The sequence below is a fragment of the Folsomia candida genome, unplaced genomic scaffold (assembly GCF_002217175.1).
Source record: "Folsomia candida strain VU population unplaced genomic scaffold, ASM221717v1 Fcan01_Sc001, whole genome shotgun sequence".
NCBI classification, from domain to species: domain Eukaryota; kingdom Metazoa; phylum Arthropoda; class Collembola; order Entomobryomorpha; family Isotomidae; genus Folsomia; species Folsomia candida.
The window spans coordinates 16,452,599-16,474,036 of NW_019091193.1; the positions used below are offsets into that span (position 1 = coordinate 16,452,599).

The window sequence follows — 21,438 nt, forward strand, 5'->3', positions numbered from 1 at the left end:
GGAAAAGCGGAGCAAATGGAACAGAGTTTCATTTCTGAGATTTATTGACCTGGCTGACCAAAGAAGGCTTTGGGGGCGGTTCGCTGGAGAAAGAGAAAGCTTTCCCAGAACTCGAGCCCTTGTTTTCTCCGCCACCGCATAGCTATTATCCACAACGTCGTATGTACATAAGTAGTACCCACGCCAGTGCTGGCAGCCTTTCGGCTAGTCTACGTTGAGTATGTGCATGTGCATGTATGTAGGCGTTTACTACCTACAACAAATACTATATACACTAATAAAAAAATAAGCAGCATTTTAAAATTAATTGAAACTTTTTACGAAATCAAGATACTTTTCAATCATAGTTTATTCTAAATTTAAATTTTCAACACTTCAAATAACATTATTAGGATGAATAAACAAGATGCCTGTCTCAATCTTATTGTCGACTAATTGTAAAACGCATTCGAATTCAAATTCGAATTCAAATTTTTTCAGAAGACCTTCTCTGTCACAATCACATGTTTTCTTAAGAATTAGCATATTACATATATTTGCAATTCATTAACTACCTCCTGTACATAATCACAGAACAGAACACATATAATCCCAAATCTGGAGGCACTGAGTTCTGACAAAGAGATACATTGTGCATAACACCAATGAACTACAGTTTGGTTAAAACTATGAGATCTAGTGATCTACGTGGTCGTTTGCGACCGGTATTACAATAATCTTTATATTCGAGGACGAGCATACGCCTATTTGCGTCAGTTATTATATGCGTATAGTGCACATAATACTTGTACATCTTGAAAATGTCAGCATTTACATACATGAAAATGCATTCAAGGTCCAATTTCGGGATGGAAAAATTTCCTAAAAGTGCTCTCCATCAGAAAGTCAACTCCATGGTCGATTGGCTTGACAATAAAGGGTATACTGGCCAGCCCAATGGCAGTTGTTGTCCATTTCCTCATCGGGAGACTTAATTTCTTGTTCTTACTTAAAAGAAACAACGACAGAGCGCAAAGTCGATTAATTGTAAATCCTGGGATTGCCACTGACGCGAGGGTCTGCCAAATCAGAGTGTCAGCAGCAGCGATTATTTTCCGTTTCTGATTCTGAATATAATAAACACATTTTAAGAATTAAACAAAAATTCAAACACTGTAAACTTCAAGCTGTACCATTTCTTTTTTTGTCTTGTCGTTGGTGTCTGCAAACACGTAGGCAAAGGCCACGCCATAACTAAGGCGAACAGCGTTGACATGCACCAAGGCTCGAAAGGACTCTCCCACCTCGTTCGCGTAACCTGGAATAGTGAACGTTTAATTAACTTCCCAGTCTACACAGTTAATGAACTTGTAAAATATCTTAATTTAGTTAAACTTGCTTACCTAATAATCTCACTGGGGTGTCTCTCCAGATGTCAATTTTGTTCTTTGGCGTGGTGTCAGGTTTTTCCGTCGACATTTTCAACAAAGAATTGTCCTCTTTCCAGAGAAAAATTGTATTATTTTAATCACCGTTAACATACGCTAATTCTCTGTCTAACAAAATGATTATAACAATTTTAAATGGAATTTATAATTAGTAATTGAGATTTGGAATTTAGAAAATAATCTTGAGCTATAGGACATACACTGATAAAGACATCTGATCAGGCAGAGCACGTGGATTTTTTGAGATACAATTTGAGCAATTTGAGCTTCGGGAGAAAGCAGAGAGTCGTGTTCCTCTTTCTTGGTTGGTGCATCATTGCATGAAACGTGTGCAAACTAAATTTCCTTGATTTTGGTTTGTTTGAACCTTTTGGTAAGCTGTTACAGGAAATTTTCTACCCCACAGAGCCGGATTATAGTATCGGAAACTCTCTTCAACGAATAAATTGCAGACTGCAATTTGCAGTAGAAAATGCATCTATTTTAAAATTTTAAATGTAGCAATAAAATTCAATGTAGAGATGAAAAAATCATTTTATAATCAAATTTGAACTCAAGATAATGTCATAATATATATTGGTAATTAAAACATTGAAACAGTATTTGCAAATCTCGCCAAATTGCTAGTTTTTTCTAGCTTCATCATTCCTTTTATCATACGATTCGAAAATTATTTTGATTAAGAAGTTCATGCTTCTAAGAACCTATTATATAAACCCTAACGGCTAACTCTCTTGGTGTATTGACAAGCTATGTACTTATGTGCTTATTTGTATTTATTTCCCGTAACAAACATGTCCAGTCGTGGCACCTGCCAACTCCAAATCTCAATAATATCTCAATTTCATTGGCAGGAGGTTTTGGCTCGAGAGGCGAGTAAACATCTGATGACGGTGAAGTATTTTGGTTTCATTATTTCATCCATTCCAGGCTTTCAATTTTTCGAAATATTTCCACTTTCCAACAACTCAAGGCCTTTCGCTACTACTAGTCGTCATCGTTGTCAGTTGTGAACTAGTGTTTACAGAGTTCGGCAGTATTCAATAATTGAATTTCAATTAATACTATAGAATTGACCTTGAAAAGCCATTAGGGGTTTATGTTTATTGTTTTCCATCATTACTATATTGGCGGAGACCAAATATCGGTACTATTTGAAAACGTTTGGTAAGGGCATAAATTATTGAAGGTTGATGTTTGTTGCATAAAAAACGTTTGAGCTTTCCAATTTGCACAAATCGTTTGCATAATCTCATATTGCAAATTTCAATATTAGAATATGAGATATTTGTACTTTTGAGAGTTCCAAATTATGTTCTAATTTGTGGTTTATGTTCAAAATTTGATAGGTAGTATCAACTCTGAGCCGGCGTTGTCTACTGCTTGGTTTAATTAAAAAAGAATCGACTGAAATCAAACCCCTAGGAAAGATGCTTCGGTGCCATTATATCGCAGGTGTGTTCATATTGTTGGAACTTAGTTGTTGGGGCCAGATAACGTCTGCAGTAGCAACGTCATCAGTTGAAAGCTTTTCACACAATAACGATGTTGACCAATTCACGTTGATCAATCGGCGGATTCGTGAAAGTGGGACCAAGCAAGACGACAGTGGATCAGCGAGCACAAATTCAACCATCAATGTCAAACCGTCGACGGAACCCCCACGTGAAGGTGTTATGATTATCAAGGCAAAACCACCAGATGTTAATTATAGTAAGTATATTTACATATTATTCATTTTAATACAACCTAAGTGGCATTAAAAAAAATAATTTTATATTTAGCCAAGAAGGCTCCAATTCCCTATGAAGCATATGACAATGAGTCAGATGAGAACACTCCCGGATACCCCTCTGGTCAACCAAAGTTTGATGAAAAAGCGTACGAATTGGTTTATTCTATTTCTCACAAATGGTTTAGTACTCTGATGGGCTGAAAATGAGAATTTTTGTTTCATTCATACAGGATCCAGCGAGCCCTTATTGTCGTTGCTGTTCTCGCTTTCATTCTTCTTGGCTATCTCGGGGCAAAATTTATGTTGTACGTGGTTTCTACTCAATTATGAAGTCTGAATTGAATAGTGATTAGATTATTTTTAACTATACATATTAACCATTTCAGAACGAAGAAAAGGAAAGTGGACAAAAGATATGGCCGCATTGAATCTGAGATTGATCTCCTTGAAGAAATGGAAACTGCGGAATCCGACGAAGAAGAAGAATTATTTGATGTCAACATGACACGAAGATCTAACTTTTGATATGTGATTAAGGGATGATGCAATCCAGTGATGAATATAAAATTCCAGAGTATGTCGCAACTCTCCTGAAATTACAATTAATTACATATTCAAATTAATGAAATTTAGCTCAACTCGTTTTTGCGAGTGGATTATCACAAGTTACTATCGAGGAATGTATGCATATAGTAACCTAGTCTTTTTTATTGTCAATAATAGTGCTGAATATATATAGTACTTGAAAAAATTGAAATTCTCATATAATAAGTGGTAGCGGTTCTATAATATTCAACAAATGCCTTACCGACCGGGTTCCGCAACGCTTAATCGTTGATCCTACATTTATACAACCAATTCATAAATGGTTTATTATTTAATGATTCAGCCTGTTGACCTCAATGAAACAGTTTTATAAGTGCACTCTAGAACCAAGAGCTATTTATGTATGTATATATCCGTTGTTGCCAACTTACGAATGATACGCGAGTATTTTCTAAAGATTGTGATACTAGCAGAATATTTATTTTCCAGCTTAAACGGCCCAAACAAGTAAAATTATTTTACGGAATAATTTAACTGTAAAATTATAAGTCAATTAAATATTGTATTAACGAAATAGATAATTAATGTATTATTTTAGGACCGAGAATAATTCAAGCTACATAATGCGAAAGCTAAAATTAACTATCTTTTCTTGAAGTGTTACTACTACTACTGTCATTATTGTCTTTGTAATAAGTGTCTATGGCCCTTCGCTGCTGAGGTCCTAACAGTATGTGGGATCTGCAAGACCTCATGTGGTGAATAGCTTCAGCAGGAGTCCATTTATTTTGCTGTAATTTAAATTGTTTTTAACACTTATTATTAATCTGATTTAATAAAATACTATATACATGTTCAATACCTCGATCAAATAACATGCTACCAATGTTGCACTGCGCGTTCTTCCAGCTTTACAATGTACGTAAACGGTGCCTTCATCTTTCAAGGTCTTAATAAAATCAACCCCCTCTTTCAACTTGGATTGACACGGAGCTTCGAAAATGTCCCTGGTGGGTAGTTGTAGAAATTTTATGTTGTTTTTATTCCATCCCTGTATTCAGTAATCAAAAATATCAATCACGAACCTGAGACAACGAGGATATTTTAAATACGTAGGAAAATGTACAAATGTGTACCTCTTTATTGTGTGAAAATAACCAAAGCTCATAATTCTCGTTGAGGGAAACAATTCCTTTGACATTTTCCTTTCTAAGGGCATCCACCATGCCTCGAAATGGCAGGGCACCCAGGATAACATGATTGTCAATTCGATTGTACCACTTTCTACTGGATACCCTGGCCATCGCAATGTTGTACATCAAGGTGGGATAGAATGATGCTCGGGCAAACATCTTGATGCCAAATATTTGAAGGGGACTCCGCTCACTTCCTATTGAAGGACCAAGAAACCAAAGAAAAATATTGAATACAAAATCAACAATTTCCTCCATATTATTTCGGCAGGTTTGTCTATCTTTGTTTGAGCCACCTACATAGCCTAGTGCAATTTTATTCCATCTTTCTTTGATAACTGGAAAAACACGAAATACCATTCGCGAAACCAGTCCTAATGTCAATGTAATAAAATATATTAACATTTAAACATGTCCATTCGTCCAGCATCAAAGTCAATCAGATAGAACTATGATACGGTATAATAGTTCCCTATCCCTAGACTCTAATAGATATAATTTATATGATACGAATTATATCTATTTCAGAAAAGTGATGCAATCCCACGGTACGTTCTTCATCAAATCAAGAATCTTGACTCAAGATTAGATGAATAGGGATTATAATGAAATATTTCTCACATGTTGCAAAACAAACGAAAGAATTTTTGGGTGAGATACGTTGATTGAAATTGAGAGATGTATTATACATCTCTGTTATATATACATCATGTATATATAACAGACAAGTATGTACAAGTTTTACTAGTCAGTTTGATTTTGATATGCGAAATTATAAATACCTTTTCCTTGAATATTATGAAACCTTTCTTAAACCATGTAGGAAAATCGTTGCACTAAGAAACTTTGGAAAAGGCCTGACAAGTGGAACAATTAAAGTTGATTATATGTGAGATTACCAAGTCCCATCTGACGTGGCGTTGAGCGAGGAATTCGTGAGGAAGTTATGAAGAAACTTGGCCCTAGGGAAGAAGAGATTCAACAATTCAACTTCATTCTTCACATCGTCATGTTCACCATTTCTACGCACGATATTATATTTACACAATGTAACGTTAAAAAGACTTGTATAGTAGTTTACTCCTGTACTGCTTTGAAAATTAATTTCTGTGGTCAACCTTTCCGCTGATCCGAATATTTACATATGCATATGCTGCTTCCCGGTAGCCCGACTCAATTTGTTTCATATCGGATGTCTCATTTCATGGTGTAGTAGTGGCGTCAGTTAATTTAACCTTTAATCTTCAATCTATGCATTATATTTGTATCTGTAGTTATTCTGTACATATAACTTTATCAACAAGTGCGATTGCTTGATTATTGTATGATTTTAGAGTGAATAATTACTCGGTCAAACAAATAGTTACATACATTTTACAAATTGTAAATTATATTCACAAATAACTATTATGTCTCAAATTAACTTTAGTCAGAATATAATTCTAATAAAATTCCAAAAGATCGTCAATATTATTCATCATTGACACGTATCCCAAAGTGTCGTCTCCAGTAATAGGACATCGATGATAGCGTTTTTCACAAGGAGAGGTAGCATTCAACATTCCTCCTTCAACGCCCAACTCGCTGCTGCCCCCAATTCTAACCGCAGTTTCGTACAGAGCAATCACATCGTCATCGCTTTTGTCGATGCCTGGAAGCTCTAAATTTTGCAAACTCTCGAAATCTGCAAGGTCTCCAGTTTCAGATGTGAACAATAATTCCCCCCTTTCTCGTTTCTTTGTAACTCTAGAAAATTAATAAAATTGCACAAGATCACTTTGAAATTGACCCTAGGAAAAGATGGTCGTTTTTCTTGAATTCGTACTGTTTCAATCCAGTAAGAACTGATGTGATGCTTGGGGGCAGGTTGACAACATTATTTAAAGACGGAAACTTTGTGAAGGATTCCAGTTGGCAAATTGCTTTGAAACTACATTCATCCTGATCCAGTTTTTTCATGAGCTGCAAAAGCAGAGAAAAACGTCAAAGTAATGTAATGTTTGTGATCAATTAGTTATAATTGATATCTGACATAAACCTTCAAGAGTTGACTTGCAATATCTCGTTTCCGCTGTGATACATGAAAAGTGTCGCGTTTCTTTCGTCCATTTGGCATACCCCCAACCAGAGCAGTCAGGTTCAATGGAAAAATTCCCAATAAGTTTAGAACTGCAAACTAAATTGTGTATATTAGGTAGGAATACGAACGGATGAAAAATGGTGATGTACGATAATAATATGCAACAAACCTGAGTGAGGATAATTCCCAAAAAGAATGCTTCGAAAGGAGTAATTGCAAAATACCACCTCCACGTAGCTGTAATGACACATTATCATCACTGCGTTACTTACTGTTTGGCTAGAAGTGTATAAATTCATGTAATACTACGACCTATTGTGGCTGAAAGTTAAAGTAAACTACAATCGTTAAACATGGGTTCAGGATTTTTTTAAATGTGTTATGCATCATTCGAGTAGCAAGATTAATTTTTTTCTTACGCTCGTGCGAAAAATTTGTAAAGATTCCAGCACTTAGATCAGGAGTCGCTGTCAGTAAAAATAATAGTTTAGGTGTCAAATAAAAAAATTGTGAAGAAATTGGTTCATGAAATGCGCTAAAATCTTGAAAATTTGAGAACGTCATCTTTAATGTAAAATTGCACTTATTATTTTAGGAACGTTGTTTCTCTTTGTTCTCTTTAGACTAATTACTAAATTGCAATTTTATGCAGTTCATCATCATCATTACTGTTGGTAAAACGGTTTCTGCCGAGTTTGCAATTTTTAGCCATTTAAAATTATGGCAAAGTTTTCAGTGCATCCGATTGGCATGACCATTTAAATATGCACATATCTTTGTCTTCGATTTTAGAGGTTGATATCCGGCGCTGGTTAATTAAATCAAATTAGCTATATGTACTTTCTAGGTATGTGTATTTACTATTGTATTTGTGCATAATGTAGAGTTTAATGCAATGTGGTTAGGTCACTAACTAACCAATAACTTCCTTTAAATATTTTGCCATTCATTCATGTAAGCGTAAACTTACATATTTATCTTAGTATTTATACATACGCCATTTAGTACATTAATCTTAATGCCTTTTTCTCTACCCAAATGCAAAAATGCATCAGTGCAATATTATTCAAATTGTGTTTGTGTGTAATTTTTTTATTTTAATAAACCAATCTGCAGCATCATTTATTGATACACATCATCCAATCATAATATCGGACGGAACTAGCAATAATGATGAGAAAACCTACTTTGGATACTCAATAGTCGGATTCTCATCATCTGCTTCGAACAGGCACCACACCTCACTCACAATAATTGTAGATCAAACGTACTTAAATTTAAGTTGTTGGTAAATTATTGTCAACAGAGTGTCAGTTTACATTGGGGCCCCGAAATCTCAACGACGTACGCTGAGAGGTACTACCGTGGATACTGGGGATGTCTGGGAGTGCCAAGTAAATCTAGCTGAAGATGCAAACGCACCAAACCGCAAGATTAGTATTAGTTGTACACCATGGAACGGATTAAGCAAATCCTCGTCAACCCAGCGTGCGCAGTTATTAAATAGATAAATACCGATATGTAGGTTAAGTGTTATGTCCCAATAATAATTACAACTGTACAAATATGTAGGTTGCTGCGGGACTCAAACGCGATGTGTCACCGAATACACGAGTGGAATGTGGCTTGGTGGATCATTAGCTGCAATTGATGAAAACAGTTTCCTAGCTTGCGCGCCGAGATGGGCTACTCAGAAAAATAAGGACCGTGCAGGTACTTCCAACAACATTTTGGATCATTAAAGACTTTTTTAAGATCAATTAGGCGTTTTCGATGATTTATTTTTATGAATAAATAGTTCATGGGTTTTGCTATCGTGCTCAAACCGGGAATGGAAATGTTCAAGGATTGGAACCACCATTACAATATTGTACCGTAAAGTATATTTAATGTTTAATAATGATGTGGTCAATTCCCTGTTATTTTTCATGCAGGGGACCAACTTACAAATTCAGGTACCCTTATTTGGTTCTATGGTCAAACAGGATTCTCGTCGGCTGTGGATCATTCTAAGACATTAATGCTAGCGGGTGCCCCTGGGTACTTGGGATGGCGTGGTACGAGAAAAATAAGTCCAAATATATATTTTCCTAATATTTCAACCCTAATCTAATATTTTCGAGCATTATTCGCAGGTAACGCCATTCTGTACAATCTGGACGAAATGTCACAATTACAATCTTGTCAGCCTGCAAGTCAATTTAACACGGTATTTAAAGTTAATTCGAGAAGAGGCACAAGTGGGGACTCTGCAGACTACTTTGGTATTCTCAAAACCTTATTTGTAAAACGAAACACAAAGTGTCAACTGTAAAATATGTAAGATAAATTATTCAATCTCTGCAGGGTATCATGTCGCCTCGGGACAAAACAGCTTTGGCCAGGCCACAATTTTTGGCGTGGGTGCTCCAAGGGGAAACGGGGAAAAGGACAGGCACTTGGCTGGGTTTGCATCCCTCATTTCTGTTACTCGCAGAAACATTCACGGTGCACCGTTAATGGGGATACACGACGTTGTTCTTGGTGAACAATTGGGTTCGTATTTTGGAGCAGTAGTTGCATTTGTCGACGTAAACGGAAATGGAGAGGACGAAATGTTTGTTGGTGCGCCATTCTACACGGTTGGGCATAGTTCAGAATCATACGATGAGGGATGCGTTTTCGTATACTCAAAAAGCATCCTGGTAAAAAGTTAAATAACTTTAGTTCATTATCAATTATCGCACACGATTTTACAACAATCAATTTGAATAACTGGAAGGTGGAAAAACTGTGCCCAAGTTCTGAGTCTGGGAGCCGCTTTGGTTCTGCGATTGCCAGTCTTGGAGACATTGACCATGATGGCTTTATAGGCAATTAAATACTTATTATATTATGTAACTTAATACTTTTGCGACACATCAAATCAACTCAAATTACGTAAGTTTCGAGTAGATGTTGCAATCGGTTCACCTGGCTCTGCTAACAGACGGGGGGAAGTGTATATCTACTACGGTCACCCAAATTTTCCAAATTCTCGAGAAAGTAGTCCCCAGATAATTCGAGCACCTGAAATTAATGACAACAACTTCAAAGGATTTGGCTCTACACTGTTTGGGAACATAGATTTGGATAAAAATGGAACCCCAGGTTTGTTGCACGAAATCATTATGATTTGAAGGATGGAAGAACCTTATAATGAGTGAAAGAACGATGCAAATAGATCTTTTAATCGGTGCTGCGTCCACAAACCAAATTGTCATTTACCGCACTCGGCCACGCCTAAAGCTTCAGCCGGTGGTCACAAACTTCCAAATGCGAGCAGACTCTCTAGCGATTTACAAGTTGAAAAGAGAAGATTTGTCATTCCGACTTCTTTTCTGCATATCGTCACAGATTCAACCAAAAAACGATGGAAAATTAGGTATGCAAAATTATCTGACATGTTCACTCTTCAGCCCTATTTATTACACAAAAAATGTTGACAGAGATTCAAGTAGAAGCAAAATTTGATTCATCGGAAGAGCGATATCAATTTAACAATAAATTGAAAATCTTAAAGTTTTCACTCCAAGTAACTACCAATGCAGCACCAAATTGTACCAATGTCCATGTTAATCGCGTGAAGGTGATGGAATAAAACCCCAAGGAATAGATTGCTTGTTTAATTCCCAATAATACATATTTGTTTTCTGGTAGGAAGTGGAAATTCAAAATCCAGCTTCAATTAAGATAGGATGGAAAATGAGCTACAATAACACAATCAGCGAGATTTTTGAAATTTCAAAACTATCCGTCACGTCAAATGCACAGGGACGACATTCCCTTGGTTAGATGCTTCAAATTATTAATTAAAAGATGCCAAGACTGAAAATCACAAAATAATCGCATATAATAATAATAGGAGATGCAATATTCTGTACTTGGTGCCCGAAAAGCATGGAACAATTTCATGATCATTTTCTTCCTGTTGCGATTGATAACTGCGATGAGGATGGGAATGAAATTTGTAACTCTAAACTAAAAGTGGTGGCAAGTCTTCGGCCAATTAATGGGATTGACAACGAGTATTAACCACTACAGTCTACACAAACTTAATAATAATTATGATACATACACATATTCAATGTACAATTTACTTATTATCCATTGTAACAGTAAATTGAACGAGTACACAATTGGACCTCATGGACCTCGATTCCTTGACGTGTATATTGAAAATCATGGCGAAACTGCTTATTCTCCTAACGTGGTTGTGAACGTTTCGTTCTCAAATCCGACTCTGTCAAACAGTTTTATTATACGACCAACCTTGGACGGGAATCATAAGTGTTACTTGAATAATAACAAAGTTGTTTGCAGAGATCCTTTGCACAAGGGCCAAAAGGTAATATACATGGTTATCCACAGTTATCATCACTTACACTATTAGCATTAGCTGGTTTTTGATATTTAACATATCTTCTTTTCCTTCAGGAACATCTCAGTTTCATTATTACAATAAGTCAAACTTTAGCAGCACTGAAAAATGAGGAAACTATTGAAATTATAATTACGGCTTACCCTGGTCCATATCCTGAACAAATGGAAATGTCAAATCCCGTGAAGTTCAAATTGATTTCTGATGTTAAGTTGACATTAACTGCACTAAACGCTGAACGCAAAGATATCAGCATTAATGATGCAAATGCAGTCTTCAGGAGCTCTTACGAGGTACATACAAACATACCATACTATATGTAATGCAAATAAAACGTAAATCATAATTAACTTTGCGCGTATGTTTTTTTATTGTGTAGATAATCAATTCTGGACTATCACCAGTAAATAATCTCCATTTCAAGTTTCAAATCCCTGTTACGTATGTCCGAAATGATGAAGAACAACAGGCGGTTATCGTTTACATGCCAAAACCATACAACGTAAAACATACATATAATAAAAATCCCGTATGTGTATAACACTAACGACTTATGTTTGTACATTAAATAGAGAATCTCATGTGTACCACCTAATTCACAAGGATTTCCTCCACTTCCTGCAATTGACATAAAGAACACACCTCCATTGATGGACTTTCCAAACGCAACAAATGATGAAGTGACCCCTAATATCGGAATTTCTCGACGGAGACGCCAAACGCAGAATGAAAGAGGACAAACTGATGTACGAAAATCTGTCACAGGGAATAACAATAATAACGCTATGCTTGATGTGGACTGTGTTACAGTTCCCCAATGGAAATGTGTCGACGTCGTTTGTTCCCTAACTTCGCCACTGCTATTCAGAGAACCATTAATCATTGAACTGATTCTAAAATTTAGTAAAAATGCCACAAGTATGCTTGCAATATATTATATAAAATTATTATAAATAAGCAGGTGCTAAATTATTCTCGATTGACGTAGATAACAACAATATCATACCTTCAGAGTCAACCGTACTTGTTACAACTTTTGCAAAGGTGTGGACATTTGATGACAACTTCAATCCCCTGAATGCCTCCGCGGTTACCGTCCTTCAATCAGAGTCTTATGGAGATTTGCCAGCTTATCTGATATTCGTGTCGGGTATTGGTGGGCTGATAATCTTTCTTTTGATTGCATTTCTCATGTTCAAGGTAACTCTTATTTTTTTACCGTAACTCAAGTATCATTAAATCCATTCAACTATGTGAGATGTTTTTATTAAAATATTAAGGCAATTTATCATTTATTTATTCAAGTGTGGATTTTTTCGGAGGAAGACCAAAGAAAATTTAGCAAATTTAAAGGCTCAAGCAGAGGTAATTAATTAATGAAATAATAATAAATTTTGAGTACTTAGATAGAAAAAATAGTACATAAACCTTACAAATTATATAAACTTACATTACAGCAAGCAGATCTTCTGGCAGAAAATTTTCATATTCCACCCGATGATCCAAATGACGAATAAAATAATAATTGTAATTTATTTGGAAGACAACATTGATTAGAAAAATATCACTTGTCATTTACTTAATTTTTTTAACTATATGCACCATTACTCGACATAAATTATGTTCTCCCCACAAATCATAAGTAACATATGTGATTGTCATTTATGGTCTATAAACATTATCAACTTTCTTGATTTTTCTTGTCTTTGTCAATTTCTTCAATTAATTTCACGAGCTTTTTCTCCTCGGCGTCTTTTTTCCGAGAACTTGGAGATTCGTCACAAGCACCTTCGTTATCATATTTTTCATGAGTCCTTCGTCGAGACGAAACCTGGTCGTGTCCACTACGGTCGTCGACGATAGAATCCGAGCTGTCATCACTGTCGTCCTCCATCTCCTGCTGAGAAATGAAGGCGAGATTAACCTCCACCATAGGCTCAGTACTGGACTTGGCTTCGTCGTTATTCTCAATTGACACTGCAGATGGGTTTTCTTCAACTTGAAGTCTCAATTTTTCATTCTCCGTTTTTATCATGGGGATAAATTCCTTCACTCTGCTTAAAATTGACGAAGGTCCCACTTTGACCGTTTTTCTGACACCAGAAGCAGGATCTCCTTCATGCGGCGTGGGGACTTTCTCTTTCATCAATTTCTCCACTAAAACTTGTTTTCGAAGTAGAATTAAAGCTTCCGAAGGAGACTCAAGTTTTACTGGGAGTTTAGTAGATGATGCTTTGGGGGGCTGGGTGTCACTTCCGCCGTCAGAATGCATCCTGACCTCTTGTTGAAGATTGTGATTTAATGTGTTACTATTTGGGACAATAACAAATTACATTTAAGAAGCTTTCTCCACGTTAGTTGCAAAATTCTATCAGAAAAAATCGATATTCAATAGACACGAAATAAAAATATTAATCTGAGAAAACCTTACCAATTTGTTCTGAAAATTACACCGATTATAAATCTAAGAGGAACAAACAAGCACGTGAAATCGATACTTCTATGAAAATAAATATGATTGCCGCCTACTTCTTCGATCTTCAGTCTCACCATCTCGCACAATCAACAATTGGAAAATGGTACAAGTTTTTATTTCACTTAAATGCTGTGATTTTCACCTGTCGAAATAGACTATTATGGTCGAATCAGAATTAGAGACCGCATGCTTCAGGAACAAATCAATCAAAAAGGTACTGATGCGCTTGTTATTGGTTATATTATATTGGGAGGATGAACATATAAACGTTCCAAATCCTCAGAGGACCAGAAACATGAGTGCATCACAGACAGATAAATTTGATCTAGTTTCAGGATGTATTTATTATGATGGAAAAGTTAAGTTGAGAAGAATAGGAATTGGGCATTTTATCTTCAGAAAAGTATTGGTCCTCAAAATTAGGCTTAAAATTACTAATTATTTGATAAATCTCTTGAACCACAAAGCCGCGTGAATAACTCCGTCAATTCGGACAGGGATTGTAGATAGTGGATGACAGTCTGGATATACTCGAATCCTAATTGTAAACGTGTATTAAATTTTAGTTTAATAATTGGCCATTATTATGCTAAATATAGTGTCAGTGTTTTACTCTGCAGTTTTTCCATAAGCTTTCAAGGCACGGTAAAAACTGATTCCCTGCGATGCTGGAACACGGAGATCTTCAGTTCCAACACACAAGAGCGTTGCAGCTTTAACCTAGATAGAAAAATTGTTAAAAAATTGTTAAAAATTGAAGGGCTTGAAGACTAGAGACGTTATGGATTGAACAACTACTTCCTCCTAACCCAAGCCTCTAGTGTAAAGCTTGGAACAATAAAATTTCTAAAAACGTCAACCATGAAACTCGTTCAAAACTCACTACGTCTACATCAAATTTGTAGCGAATTTAATCGGTTGGAAAATTGTCAAATAACTTATTGTTACGCTTTTACCACTTTTACTAATAGACATTCTACAGCACTATTACAATAGCATTACTCCGAGTCATCTCAAGTACTTTTTGATACAACAAAAAATTACCTTTGACACATAAGATATTGGAGACGCCTTGAACAATCGTTCTGTTTCTTCAATAGATTTGGCTGCTGGGACGAACCCCGTTTGAACAGACGTTAGAAATGGGATCCCTGTTTCAGCATATACCCTGCGTATATATAGCCACAAGCACATATTAGGTTTTATGTTGCCTATAATTGTTATTATTGTGCATTAACCAATCTGAGATATCTGAGGTTCCTATCATAACGTTTAAATCACACACGGGGTTTCGTGTAACGGCAGCTTTGTAAAATTCCTAAAAGCAAAAATATACAAATATTATTTTACATATACAAAATTATTACATAATATACGTACAAGTGATTTGTATTTAAATTATTGACTCACTGGATACTGAGCAATTAAATGGCATGTAAGAAAACCCCCATGCGAGCCGCCCCAAATCCCAATTTTTTCAGAATCAATGCATGGAAATTTCTTGATTGCTTGTTGAACAATACTTTGCGAATCTTGAACGTCCAATGTCCCAATTTTTCCCAGAAGATCATCGGTTTCATCTCGAGCTGAAGCACCAGTGCTTCCAATATAATTTACTTTGAGAAAGGCGTATCCTACATATTGATTCATATAAATTAGTGCTATTGATAATACGGTTTGTAGATCATCATGATATCTTTATTTGATATATTTTATACCCATGCGAGTAAAAAATGTGGCTTCAGGCACAAAACTGTCCACAAAACATGCATGGGGGCCCCCATGAACCCATACCTAATGATGAAAAAATCTATACAAAATCTAAATTTAATAATGAATGAAATGTTACTTAAAAATAACCATACGATTAGTGGTACACTATTCGGTTTACATTCTTCAGGGCCAACATAGAAAGACGGAATTGACGCTTGTCCATACAACTTTGCGGTGAGTGTCGAAGCCGGCATCGAATTGTGCACCTTGGACAACGCAGCTCTTCGATTATCTCCGACAGTCTCCATCAGCTCAATGTATGGCCCACATAAGCTTGAGCTACGGGCGAGCAGGATATAGTTTTGCCCTATCCATAAGATGTTATCAATCCCTGGAGATGACGTGGAAATGAATTTTGTCTCAACTTGGCCTTAGGAAATGAGAATAATTAGGTTTGAGTAATTTTAATTATCGTATGCTTCATACTATCACTAAATAATATTTAGTAATAATATTATTATACCGACCGTTTTTTGGACTAGCAGAAATTAGCGACAGTGTTCCATCACTTATTGCAATGACAAGGAAAGAACTACCATCAAGAGCCCAGCATTGTTTCGGAAAATTATCATAAATAGGCAAATTTGGTGGAATAGATTCATAGAGGCAATTTGGGATAGCCTGAAAAATAAGTTTCATAGGTTGGATGGAAGTACATATTTAGGACCTACATCAATTTACAACAAAGTGAGATATCGACTTCAACATGTAAATATGTACCTGATCACTAATTGATGTTCCCATAATATTTCTTGCACGATTATGAGGTTCGTCAACGGCTCTTTCTTGCCAAATTACAAATTTTCCATCCGGTCGAACTCTTGGACAGAATGCTGCACGTCCGGAAGCACTTAGAAAGCCTGAAATATTTTACCTTACAATGTATTGGTAGTCGAGATGTAGGATTTAATTATAAAAATGTACGTAAATTGCTTCCGTCCACATTAATTTGAAAAATTTGACTTTCTCGATTTGTGCAATAAATCAATCCAAGTCGCCAATCCTTAATTGCATACGAAGTGCCAATGATAGAGTTGTTGTCAACCCACTGTAGGTCTGTGGGGAACTGGTCATTGGGCATTTCAATAACGTTGAACTTGTCAGTCTCCACGTGCAAAATGACAATTACAGAAAAGTGCATGTCATGCATTTGTTCTCCCCAACTTTGCTTGAGTGCATATTCTTCTCCCTTATTTTCAAAAATGACAATGAATAAGCAAGCTATGTTTAAAGTGTGGATATATAAGATTTTGAAATTTGTAAGATTATCCATACTCTAGGACCCTTAGTATCTTTCCCAGATAAATCATTGCTCATCTCATCAGGAACGTCTGAAGAAAAGAATGGTCGAGGTTTTGGAAATTTCTTTTCTGCCAGGTAAGCTAAAATTTCCCCACTTTCATTCCACACCATGGTTGACCCAAAGTCGGCTACATACATTTCATCAATCAATATAAGGATTAAGGCTTGATGTCACCCCTCCTGATCTTGACTACGAACACTTTGGTAAAGTGGAAATAAATAATACCGAAAGTATAGACCGATTTATGCTTATCAAGCGCTGATAAATCATAGGATTTCAGTAGAGTATCGCTGTTCCAAATTTGAATAAACTGAATTTTTGCATCTTTTCCAGACCCATTAGGTTTTTCGATTAATATTGCTTTGCGAGATCCATCTCTCGAAATACAAATTGTTTTTCTATGAATAAAATAAATATATTACTCGGTGAATTTTTACAAATTTTTCAAGTATGACAGATCGCATTCATTCGCACCCATCAATTGGAGTTGCTGCAGTTTCATTCATTATTAGATTTTCCTTTTCAATAAATGTGGCTCCATTGTTCCAGGACACACTCTTTTTGAGAACACTGGCGTTCCTTTGAAATCGAACAGCCTCTTTTTTCCCAGGATCGACAACGGACCAGGTTGTGGACACATTTATGAAGTTATCATCTTCCGTAAAGTGACCACTTGCGGGAATGGGCGTTTTTAAGACATCCACCCACATGTTGACCACATGGTCAATGACCTCTGTCGGAAGGTCACACGATGAGCTGTTCGTTTCCATTAGATAATACGCTCACTCTATGAAAAGGATAAAAATGGTATGTACAAATTGTGGATAGATAGTGGCCAACTTGAAATTGATTCGAAATATAATTATATGACTTGATTTGTATAGAGTATCTATCTACTGTACTGTACTGTACACCATTGAACATTGTACACATCAAGTCACTCACTGAGTTACAGAACAGTCACATAATTTAGAAGATTTTCTTGAATACTTTAAGGCTAGTAATATTTACCGTTGATATTGTCAGCTCACACAATGTAAAAAAATTGATAACTGAATTGTTATCAAAATGTTAAATTGACATTGGCTTTTATAACGAGCAACAAACAGCAGAGTTGAGATTTTCAGCCTAGTGTATTTTGCATGATTTGCTTTCACCCGGTTTTGGACATGCTTGAAGTCAAGCTACACTCCACAGATATGTACATGTACAAGTTACCAGAATAAAAAAAAATGAATTCATACAGTTATGAATAGTTGGATAGTTTATGGATAGTTTATTTCAGGTGATACAATGTTACGAAAAATATAATGTAGGTCGATGGATGAAAAACATTCATGCGGATGAATGTTCTTTTTTAATTGCATGCATTCGGGTAGTATTATAATAATAAATAATGTACTCGTTTGTAGTAAGAAATGAAAGTGATGCTTTAATCATTTCATCTCTCGGCCAAGTCTGGCTAGTTGTTCCAAAAATTCACTTCCGTTGTATAAACAGCTTGCACCATAAATGATCCTTTTCGTAGGTCCACCGGATGGTCCCCCCATTCCACTGTTTGAGATGCCCCCACCAACTCCACCTCCTCCAACATCTTTTTTCCTAAAGCAATCCATCATATTCTGGTATTCAATATAATTTCCTCCTCCAACCACAAATACAATGCATTCATTAAATGCGAGGGGCTGAGTTGGTTTTGTCGACGATTGTTTGAGCTGTTTTGGATCGAAATATCTAAAATTGTCTTCAACCTCTCGCCCTTCCATCAAATCGAGTGTAATTTTTGTCAAAGGAAGATTCTGAAAATTTATAAACCAACTTATAAGAAAGAAATTATTAGACATGTTGAAGTTAAAAGGGTAAGGAATAAATGATATTACCTGTCGTTTAAATACTAAATTTCTAACGCCCTCCATGAGGAAGGAAGACCCACTCACGAGTTTATTTAACATTGATGATGATTGTCCACCACGTTGGAGGCCCAAATTATAAGATGGATTGACAACACTGGCTGCCATTTTACTGTATGATCTGCAATTAAAGTCACATTTCAATTAAGACCAGGAGTCTATAAATATGCAAGGGGGTTAATGGGAAAGTGGTAGTCTCACATCCACTTTTTAACGAATTCAACTGCATCTAGCAAGGCTTCTTCTCGTTCACTCATGGCTACGGAAGATAAACTTTGAAGAAATTGTTCTAGTTCACTATGAGATACACTGCCATTGTTCATGAGGTAGTATATCAAATAGAGACGCATTTTATCTTCAAATGTTCCCATGTTTGGTGTTAATAGAATGTTGTTAATTTGCACGGCCTCCGATTTTGTCAAAAGCTTTGATTCCATTTCATAATATGTATCAAGTGATCTTGATTTAATTTGAGATAAAATTGCTGCAAGTAAAGAATTGTATTTGAGGAGACACCTTCTCAATATTGATACATATATGTGCATAAATGTATAATGTAATTCTGCTCACCTGTGGCAATGCTAGTGTGACCGTCAAGAACTCGTTTTTTCTCTAATAGTTGCGGCAAATCCTTTATGGCATTGGTTAATTTAGTGGTGTTGTCGCTAACGTCAAACTCCATCAAATCTGGATTTTCCAACCCCATTGTCTGCTTTAATTTCTTCACGTCATCCTCGGACTTGCGGTACTCTTCCAGCTCATTTTGAATGGCCTCAGCCACTGTAGGAAATGGTGAACCCCTGTGCGTGCTCCAAAATGGATCACGGCGAGTGTCTACAGAATATGTTTTCTGGGAAGGAGGCTTTCCAGTTTGTTCTTCAACAAATTTAACTTGATTTTGAGTGTTCTCCAAGACATCGTGAGTTAACGATTGATAGGTCCATGGATGAGCAAGAGGAGTAGCCAAGTCCATATTCCTATCAAGAATCACTAGCAGCGGACGAGAATTGGCGTAATAATTTGACCTGAAATAGTGAATTGGATTTATTGTATTAACTTATTCACCAGCATGTTTTGTATAGCAGTAACACTGTTAGCATAAGAATTTGCAACTTACCCAAAAGAATCTCCAGAATTAACCATTGAACCAGACTGATTAAACAAGGATGCTCGTGGATCCTGTAAATTATCTCGAATCTTTTTATCTAATTTCTCCCCAATCTGTTCGGCCGCATTTCCTTTGGGTGTACGGATTATGGGAACTTGACCATAAGTGACAAGCACTGAAAACAGGCTATCCACAACGCCACTAATCATGGCGTTCATTTCACTATCCGTTATGCTTGGTCTATTTAACGCTAAATAAATAGAATAACGGGTATATGTAGAACGATACTGATACACGAAAACAATAGATTGTGTTTTATACATAGGTGCTCACCATAAAATTCTTCGCTGCTCTTATTTCCAGAGTTTAAAACAAAAAATTCATCCTCCAAACAAACAAAATCTACATATTGATCATATACTTTGTTGACACACTTCGTGTCACCAGAATTCAAAACAGCACTCGCAACTTCTTCAATTTTTGAGCGCGGTATTGGGCGAATAAAATTAAGGAAGAAAGTTCCATAAAGGTTGGACTGTACATCACGACATATCCTGTCAACATTTTCATCGTTTGGAAGAGCAAAATATATTGCAGGGACATCCGGAATGCTACTCGACGATGAAACTGTTCTTTCCGGGGAATGAAGCGGTCTGTTGTAAAAAAAACATACAAAATCAGTTGTGAATAAAAAAGATTCCAATGAAAAAAATCACTTGAATGGAATTGTCAAACATTCCAACCTACATATGCAATGTAATTCCGTTCTGACGAAGCTCTTGTACCGTGAATAGCGGCGTCAAGATGTCCATTCCGACTCGATCATAAATCAAAACTTTCCAGATTGGTTCCTTTGGAACAGAGCCGCCGCTACTGCTGTTAGCTTGAGTCTCGTTCAGATTTAGCATTTGGAGAACGGAAACTAAAGCAGTAATGAATATATATATCACTTAAAACTACCACATACATTACATAATAATTTTATACCTATTTGCCGGTCTCGGAGAGACATAATTTGTCCAGATACAGCCATATTTTCTAGCCGATATCATTCAAAGAATTTATTTATTGATCAGCAAAACTTCAAGTATGAAGGGTTCGCAAAACTTGGAACGTCAGTGTCAACTGTCAACTACAAATGTAGTCCAATGACAAAATCAATTCATTGATGTTGGAGGTCAATTTGATGGTCAATCAGACACAGATAAGCAGCTGTTGTTCAGTGGTGTTGTATGTGTTAGGCCTCCTTACAAAATAAATAAAATAAAATTGCTTTTCATTTGTATGAGAAAGAAAAACGTGAGTAATTACAAATTAATTCAAGACGTATTGTGTATTGTATTCACCTTGAAGCTAAGAATTATATGCAACTAAAATTTCTGAGCACACGATTAGCTTCGTTATAGCTAATCCAACTACCCTAATTCTTTCCTCGTATACGTATATATTAATATTCAATATTGATATTGGCCGTCAATTTATGTGTGT

The 21,438-nt window shown here is 36.1% G+C and overlaps 8 protein-coding genes across 11 annotated transcripts; 2 read left to right on the top strand and 6 right to left on the bottom strand.

Annotated features, from left to right (window-relative positions):
• Positions 1-331: 331 nt before the first annotated feature.
• On the bottom strand, positions 332-1,856 carry LOC110861235 (mitochondrial fission process protein 1). The gene is made up of 4 exons (XM_035857544.1): positions 1,628-1,856; positions 1,383-1,535; positions 1,173-1,297; positions 332-1,106 (listed from the first exon to the last, which is right to left on the bottom strand). Exons 2-4 carry the CDS (start codon positions 1,456-1,458, stop codon positions 831-833), a joined length of 477 nt encoding a protein of 158 aa, XP_035713437.1. The 5' UTR covers positions 1,459-1,535; positions 1,628-1,856; the 3' UTR covers positions 332-830.
• A 416-nt stretch (positions 1,857-2,272) lies between these two features.
• On the top strand, positions 2,273-3,949 carry LOC110863351. Its single transcript, XM_022112632.2, has 5 exons — positions 2,273-2,594; positions 2,777-3,140; positions 3,212-3,308; positions 3,393-3,467; positions 3,549-3,949. The coding sequence occupies exons 2-5, from the start codon at positions 2,858-2,860 to the stop codon at positions 3,685-3,687; spliced, it is 594 nt and encodes a 197-aa protein (XP_021968324.1). The 5' UTR covers positions 2,273-2,594; positions 2,777-2,857; the 3' UTR covers positions 3,688-3,949.
• Positions 3,950-4,166: 217 nt separating this feature from the next.
• LOC110863350 (phosphatidylglycerophosphatase and protein-tyrosine phosphatase 1) lies at positions 4,167-6,071 on the bottom strand. Of its 2 annotated transcripts, none has more exons than XM_022112630.2 (4): positions 5,801-6,071; positions 4,845-5,098; positions 4,571-4,759; positions 4,167-4,499 (listed from the first exon to the last, which is right to left on the bottom strand). In XM_022112630.2, the coding sequence occupies exons 1-4, from the start codon at positions 5,808-5,810 to the stop codon at positions 4,347-4,349; spliced, it is 606 nt and encodes a 201-aa protein (XP_021968322.1). In that variant the 5' UTR covers positions 5,811-6,071; the 3' UTR covers positions 4,167-4,346. The 2 variants fall into 2 exon arrangements, with proteins under 2 accessions (XP_021968322.1, XP_021968323.1); XM_022112631.2 differs by having other exon boundaries at positions 5,684-5,821.
• A 192-nt stretch (positions 6,072-6,263) lies between these two features.
• On the bottom strand, positions 6,264-8,465 carry LOC110841819. Of its 2 annotated transcripts, XM_035857526.1 has the most exons (6): positions 8,169-8,465; positions 7,401-7,448; positions 7,151-7,218; positions 6,940-7,077; positions 6,727-6,863; positions 6,264-6,647 (listed from the first exon to the last, which is right to left on the bottom strand). In XM_035857526.1, exons 1-6 carry the CDS (start codon positions 8,197-8,199, stop codon positions 6,344-6,346), a joined length of 726 nt encoding a protein of 241 aa, XP_035713419.1. In that variant the 5' UTR covers positions 8,200-8,465; the 3' UTR covers positions 6,264-6,343. The 2 variants fall into 2 exon arrangements, with proteins under 2 accessions (XP_035713419.1, XP_021943207.2); XM_022087515.2 differs by lacking the exon at positions 8,169-8,465 and having other exon boundaries at positions 7,401-7,718.
• Positions 8,466-8,600: 135 nt separating this feature from the next.
• Positions 8,601-12,933, top strand: LOC110843157 (integrin alpha-PS3). The gene is made up of 18 exons (XM_022089104.2): positions 8,601-8,694; positions 8,780-8,851; positions 8,916-9,038; positions 9,117-9,245; positions 9,328-9,665; positions 9,743-9,833; positions 9,916-10,110; positions 10,184-10,384; positions 10,449-10,588; positions 10,660-10,789; positions 10,865-11,027; positions 11,119-11,347; positions 11,437-11,673; positions 11,760-11,882; positions 11,953-12,298; positions 12,369-12,580; positions 12,686-12,745; positions 12,838-12,933. Exons 1-18 carry the CDS (start codon positions 8,601-8,603, stop codon positions 12,895-12,897), a joined length of 2,943 nt encoding a protein of 980 aa, XP_021944796.2. The 3' UTR covers positions 12,898-12,933.
• On the bottom strand, positions 12,930-13,949 carry LOC110841818. Its single transcript, XM_022087514.2, has 2 exons — positions 13,812-13,949; positions 12,930-13,689 (listed from the first exon to the last, which is right to left on the bottom strand). Exons 1-2 carry the CDS (start codon positions 13,931-13,933, stop codon positions 13,062-13,064), a joined length of 750 nt encoding a protein of 249 aa, XP_021943206.2. The 5' UTR covers positions 13,934-13,949; the 3' UTR covers positions 12,930-13,061.
• Positions 13,950-14,171: 222 nt separating this feature from the next.
• LOC110855503 (acylamino-acid-releasing enzyme) lies at positions 14,172-18,084 on the bottom strand. Its single transcript, XM_022103913.2, has 14 exons — positions 17,944-18,084; positions 17,407-17,719; positions 17,158-17,330; positions 16,905-17,059; positions 16,554-16,818; positions 16,350-16,489; positions 16,097-16,250; positions 15,722-15,999; positions 15,575-15,650; positions 15,267-15,490; positions 15,095-15,174; positions 14,901-15,024; positions 14,470-14,576; positions 14,172-14,394 (listed from the first exon to the last, which is right to left on the bottom strand). The coding sequence occupies exons 2-14, from the start codon at positions 17,700-17,702 to the stop codon at positions 14,295-14,297; spliced, it is 2,172 nt and encodes a 723-aa protein (XP_021959605.1). The 5' UTR covers positions 17,703-17,719; positions 17,944-18,084; the 3' UTR covers positions 14,172-14,294.
• A 103-nt stretch (positions 18,085-18,187) lies between these two features.
• LOC110859831 (sec1 family domain-containing protein 1) lies at positions 18,188-21,437 on the bottom strand. Of its 2 annotated transcripts, none has more exons than XM_035857513.1 (9): positions 21,297-21,437; positions 20,938-21,196; positions 20,698-20,872; positions 20,284-20,603; positions 19,960-20,200; positions 19,413-19,867; positions 19,044-19,326; positions 18,813-18,963; positions 18,188-18,731 (listed from the first exon to the last, which is right to left on the bottom strand). In XM_035857513.1, the coding sequence occupies exons 2-9, from the start codon at positions 20,981-20,983 to the stop codon at positions 18,369-18,371; spliced, it is 2,034 nt and encodes a 677-aa protein (XP_035713406.1). In that variant the 5' UTR covers positions 20,984-21,196; positions 21,297-21,437; the 3' UTR covers positions 18,188-18,368. The 2 variants fall into 2 exon arrangements, with proteins under 2 accessions (XP_035713406.1, XP_021964526.1); XM_022108834.2 differs by having other exon boundaries at positions 20,938-21,193; positions 21,297-21,433.
• Between the last annotated feature and the right edge of the window lies 1 nt (position 21,438).

Excerpts from the sequence above, each read along its gene's own strand:
- LOC110861235 (XM_035857544.1), bottom strand. The coding sequence starts at position 1,458 with ATGTCGACGGAAAAACCTGACACCACGCCAAAGAACAAAATTGACATC. Across the intron at positions 1,298-1,382 it reads CACCCCAGTGAGATTATTAG|GTTACGCGAACGAGGTGGGA; the intron begins GTAAGCAAGTTT and ends TCACTATTCCAG. Across the intron at positions 1,107-1,172 it reads ACAAGACAAAAAAAGAAATG|AATCAGAAACGGAAAATAAT; the intron begins GTACAGCTTGAA and ends TATTATATTCAG.
- LOC110863351 (XM_022112632.2), top strand. The coding sequence starts at position 2,858 with ATGCTTCGGTGCCATTATATCGCAGGTGTGTTCATATTGTTGGAACTT. Across the intron at positions 3,309-3,392 it reads CCAAAGTTTGATGAAAAAGC|GATCCAGCGAGCCCTTATTG; the intron begins GTACGAATTGGT and ends TCATTCATACAG. Across the intron at positions 3,468-3,548 it reads CTCGGGGCAAAATTTATGTT|AACGAAGAAAAGGAAAGTGG; the intron begins GTACGTGGTTTC and ends TAACCATTTCAG.
- LOC110863350 (XM_022112630.2), bottom strand. Across the intron at positions 4,760-4,844 it reads TATTTTCACACAATAAAGAG|GGATGGAATAAAAACAACAT; the intron begins GTACACATTTGT and ends TACTGAATACAG. Across the intron at positions 4,500-4,570 it reads TAGCATGTTATTTGATCGAG|CAAAATAAATGGACTCCTGC; the intron begins GTATTGAACATG and ends TTTAAATTACAG.
- LOC110841819 (XM_022087515.2), bottom strand. The coding sequence starts at position 7,545 with ATGACGTTCTCAAATTTTCAAGATTTTAGCGCATTTCATGAACCAATT. Across the intron at positions 7,219-7,400 it reads TACAAATTTTTCGCACGAGC|CTACGTGGAGGTGGTATTTT; the intron begins GTAAGAAAAAAA and ends GTGTCATTACAG. Across the intron at positions 6,864-6,939 it reads TTGCAAGTCAACTCTTGAAG|CTCATGAAAAAACTGGATCA; the intron begins GTTTATGTCAGA and ends CTGCTTTTGCAG.
- LOC110843157 (XM_022089104.2), top strand. The coding sequence starts at position 8,601 with ATGTGGCTTGGTGGATCATTAGCTGCAATTGATGAAAACAGTTTCCTA. Across the intron at positions 9,039-9,116 it reads TGGGTACTTGGGATGGCGTG|GTAACGCCATTCTGTACAAT; the intron begins GTACGAGAAAAA and ends CATTATTCGCAG. Across the intron at positions 12,299-12,368 it reads ATTTAGTAAAAATGCCACAA|ATAACAACAATATCATACCT; the intron begins GTATGCTTGCAA and ends CGATTGACGTAG.
- LOC110841818 (XM_022087514.2), bottom strand. The coding sequence starts at position 13,933 with ATGGTGAGACTGAAGATCGAAGAAGTAGGCGGCAATCATATTTATTTT. Across the intron at positions 13,690-13,811 it reads GTAATTTTCAGAACAAATTG|TAACACATTAAATCACAATC; the intron begins GTAAGGTTTTCT and ends TGTCCCAAATAG.
- LOC110855503 (XM_022103913.2), bottom strand. The coding sequence starts at position 17,702 with ATGGAAACGAACAGCTCATCGTGTGACCTTCCGACAGAGGTCATTGAC. Across the intron at positions 16,819-16,904 it reads AAGATACTAAGGGTCCTAGA|GGAGAAGAATATGCACTCAA; the intron begins GTATGGATAATC and ends TTTGAAAATAAG. Across the intron at positions 14,395-14,469 it reads GCTTATGGAAAAACTGCAGA|GATTCGAGTATATCCAGACT; the intron begins GTAAAACACTGA and ends GTTTACAATTAG.
- LOC110859831 (XM_035857513.1), bottom strand. The coding sequence starts at position 20,983 with ATGGCTGTATCTGGACAAATTATGTCTCTCCGAGACCGGCAAATAG. Across the intron at positions 19,327-19,412 it reads TCACACTAGCATTGCCACAG|CAATTTTATCTCAAATTAAA; the intron begins GTGAGCAGAATT and ends CTTTACTTGCAG. Across the intron at positions 18,732-18,812 it reads ATTTAGTATTTAAACGACAG|AATCTTCCTTTGACAAAAAT; the intron begins GTAATATCATTT and ends ATAAATTTTCAG.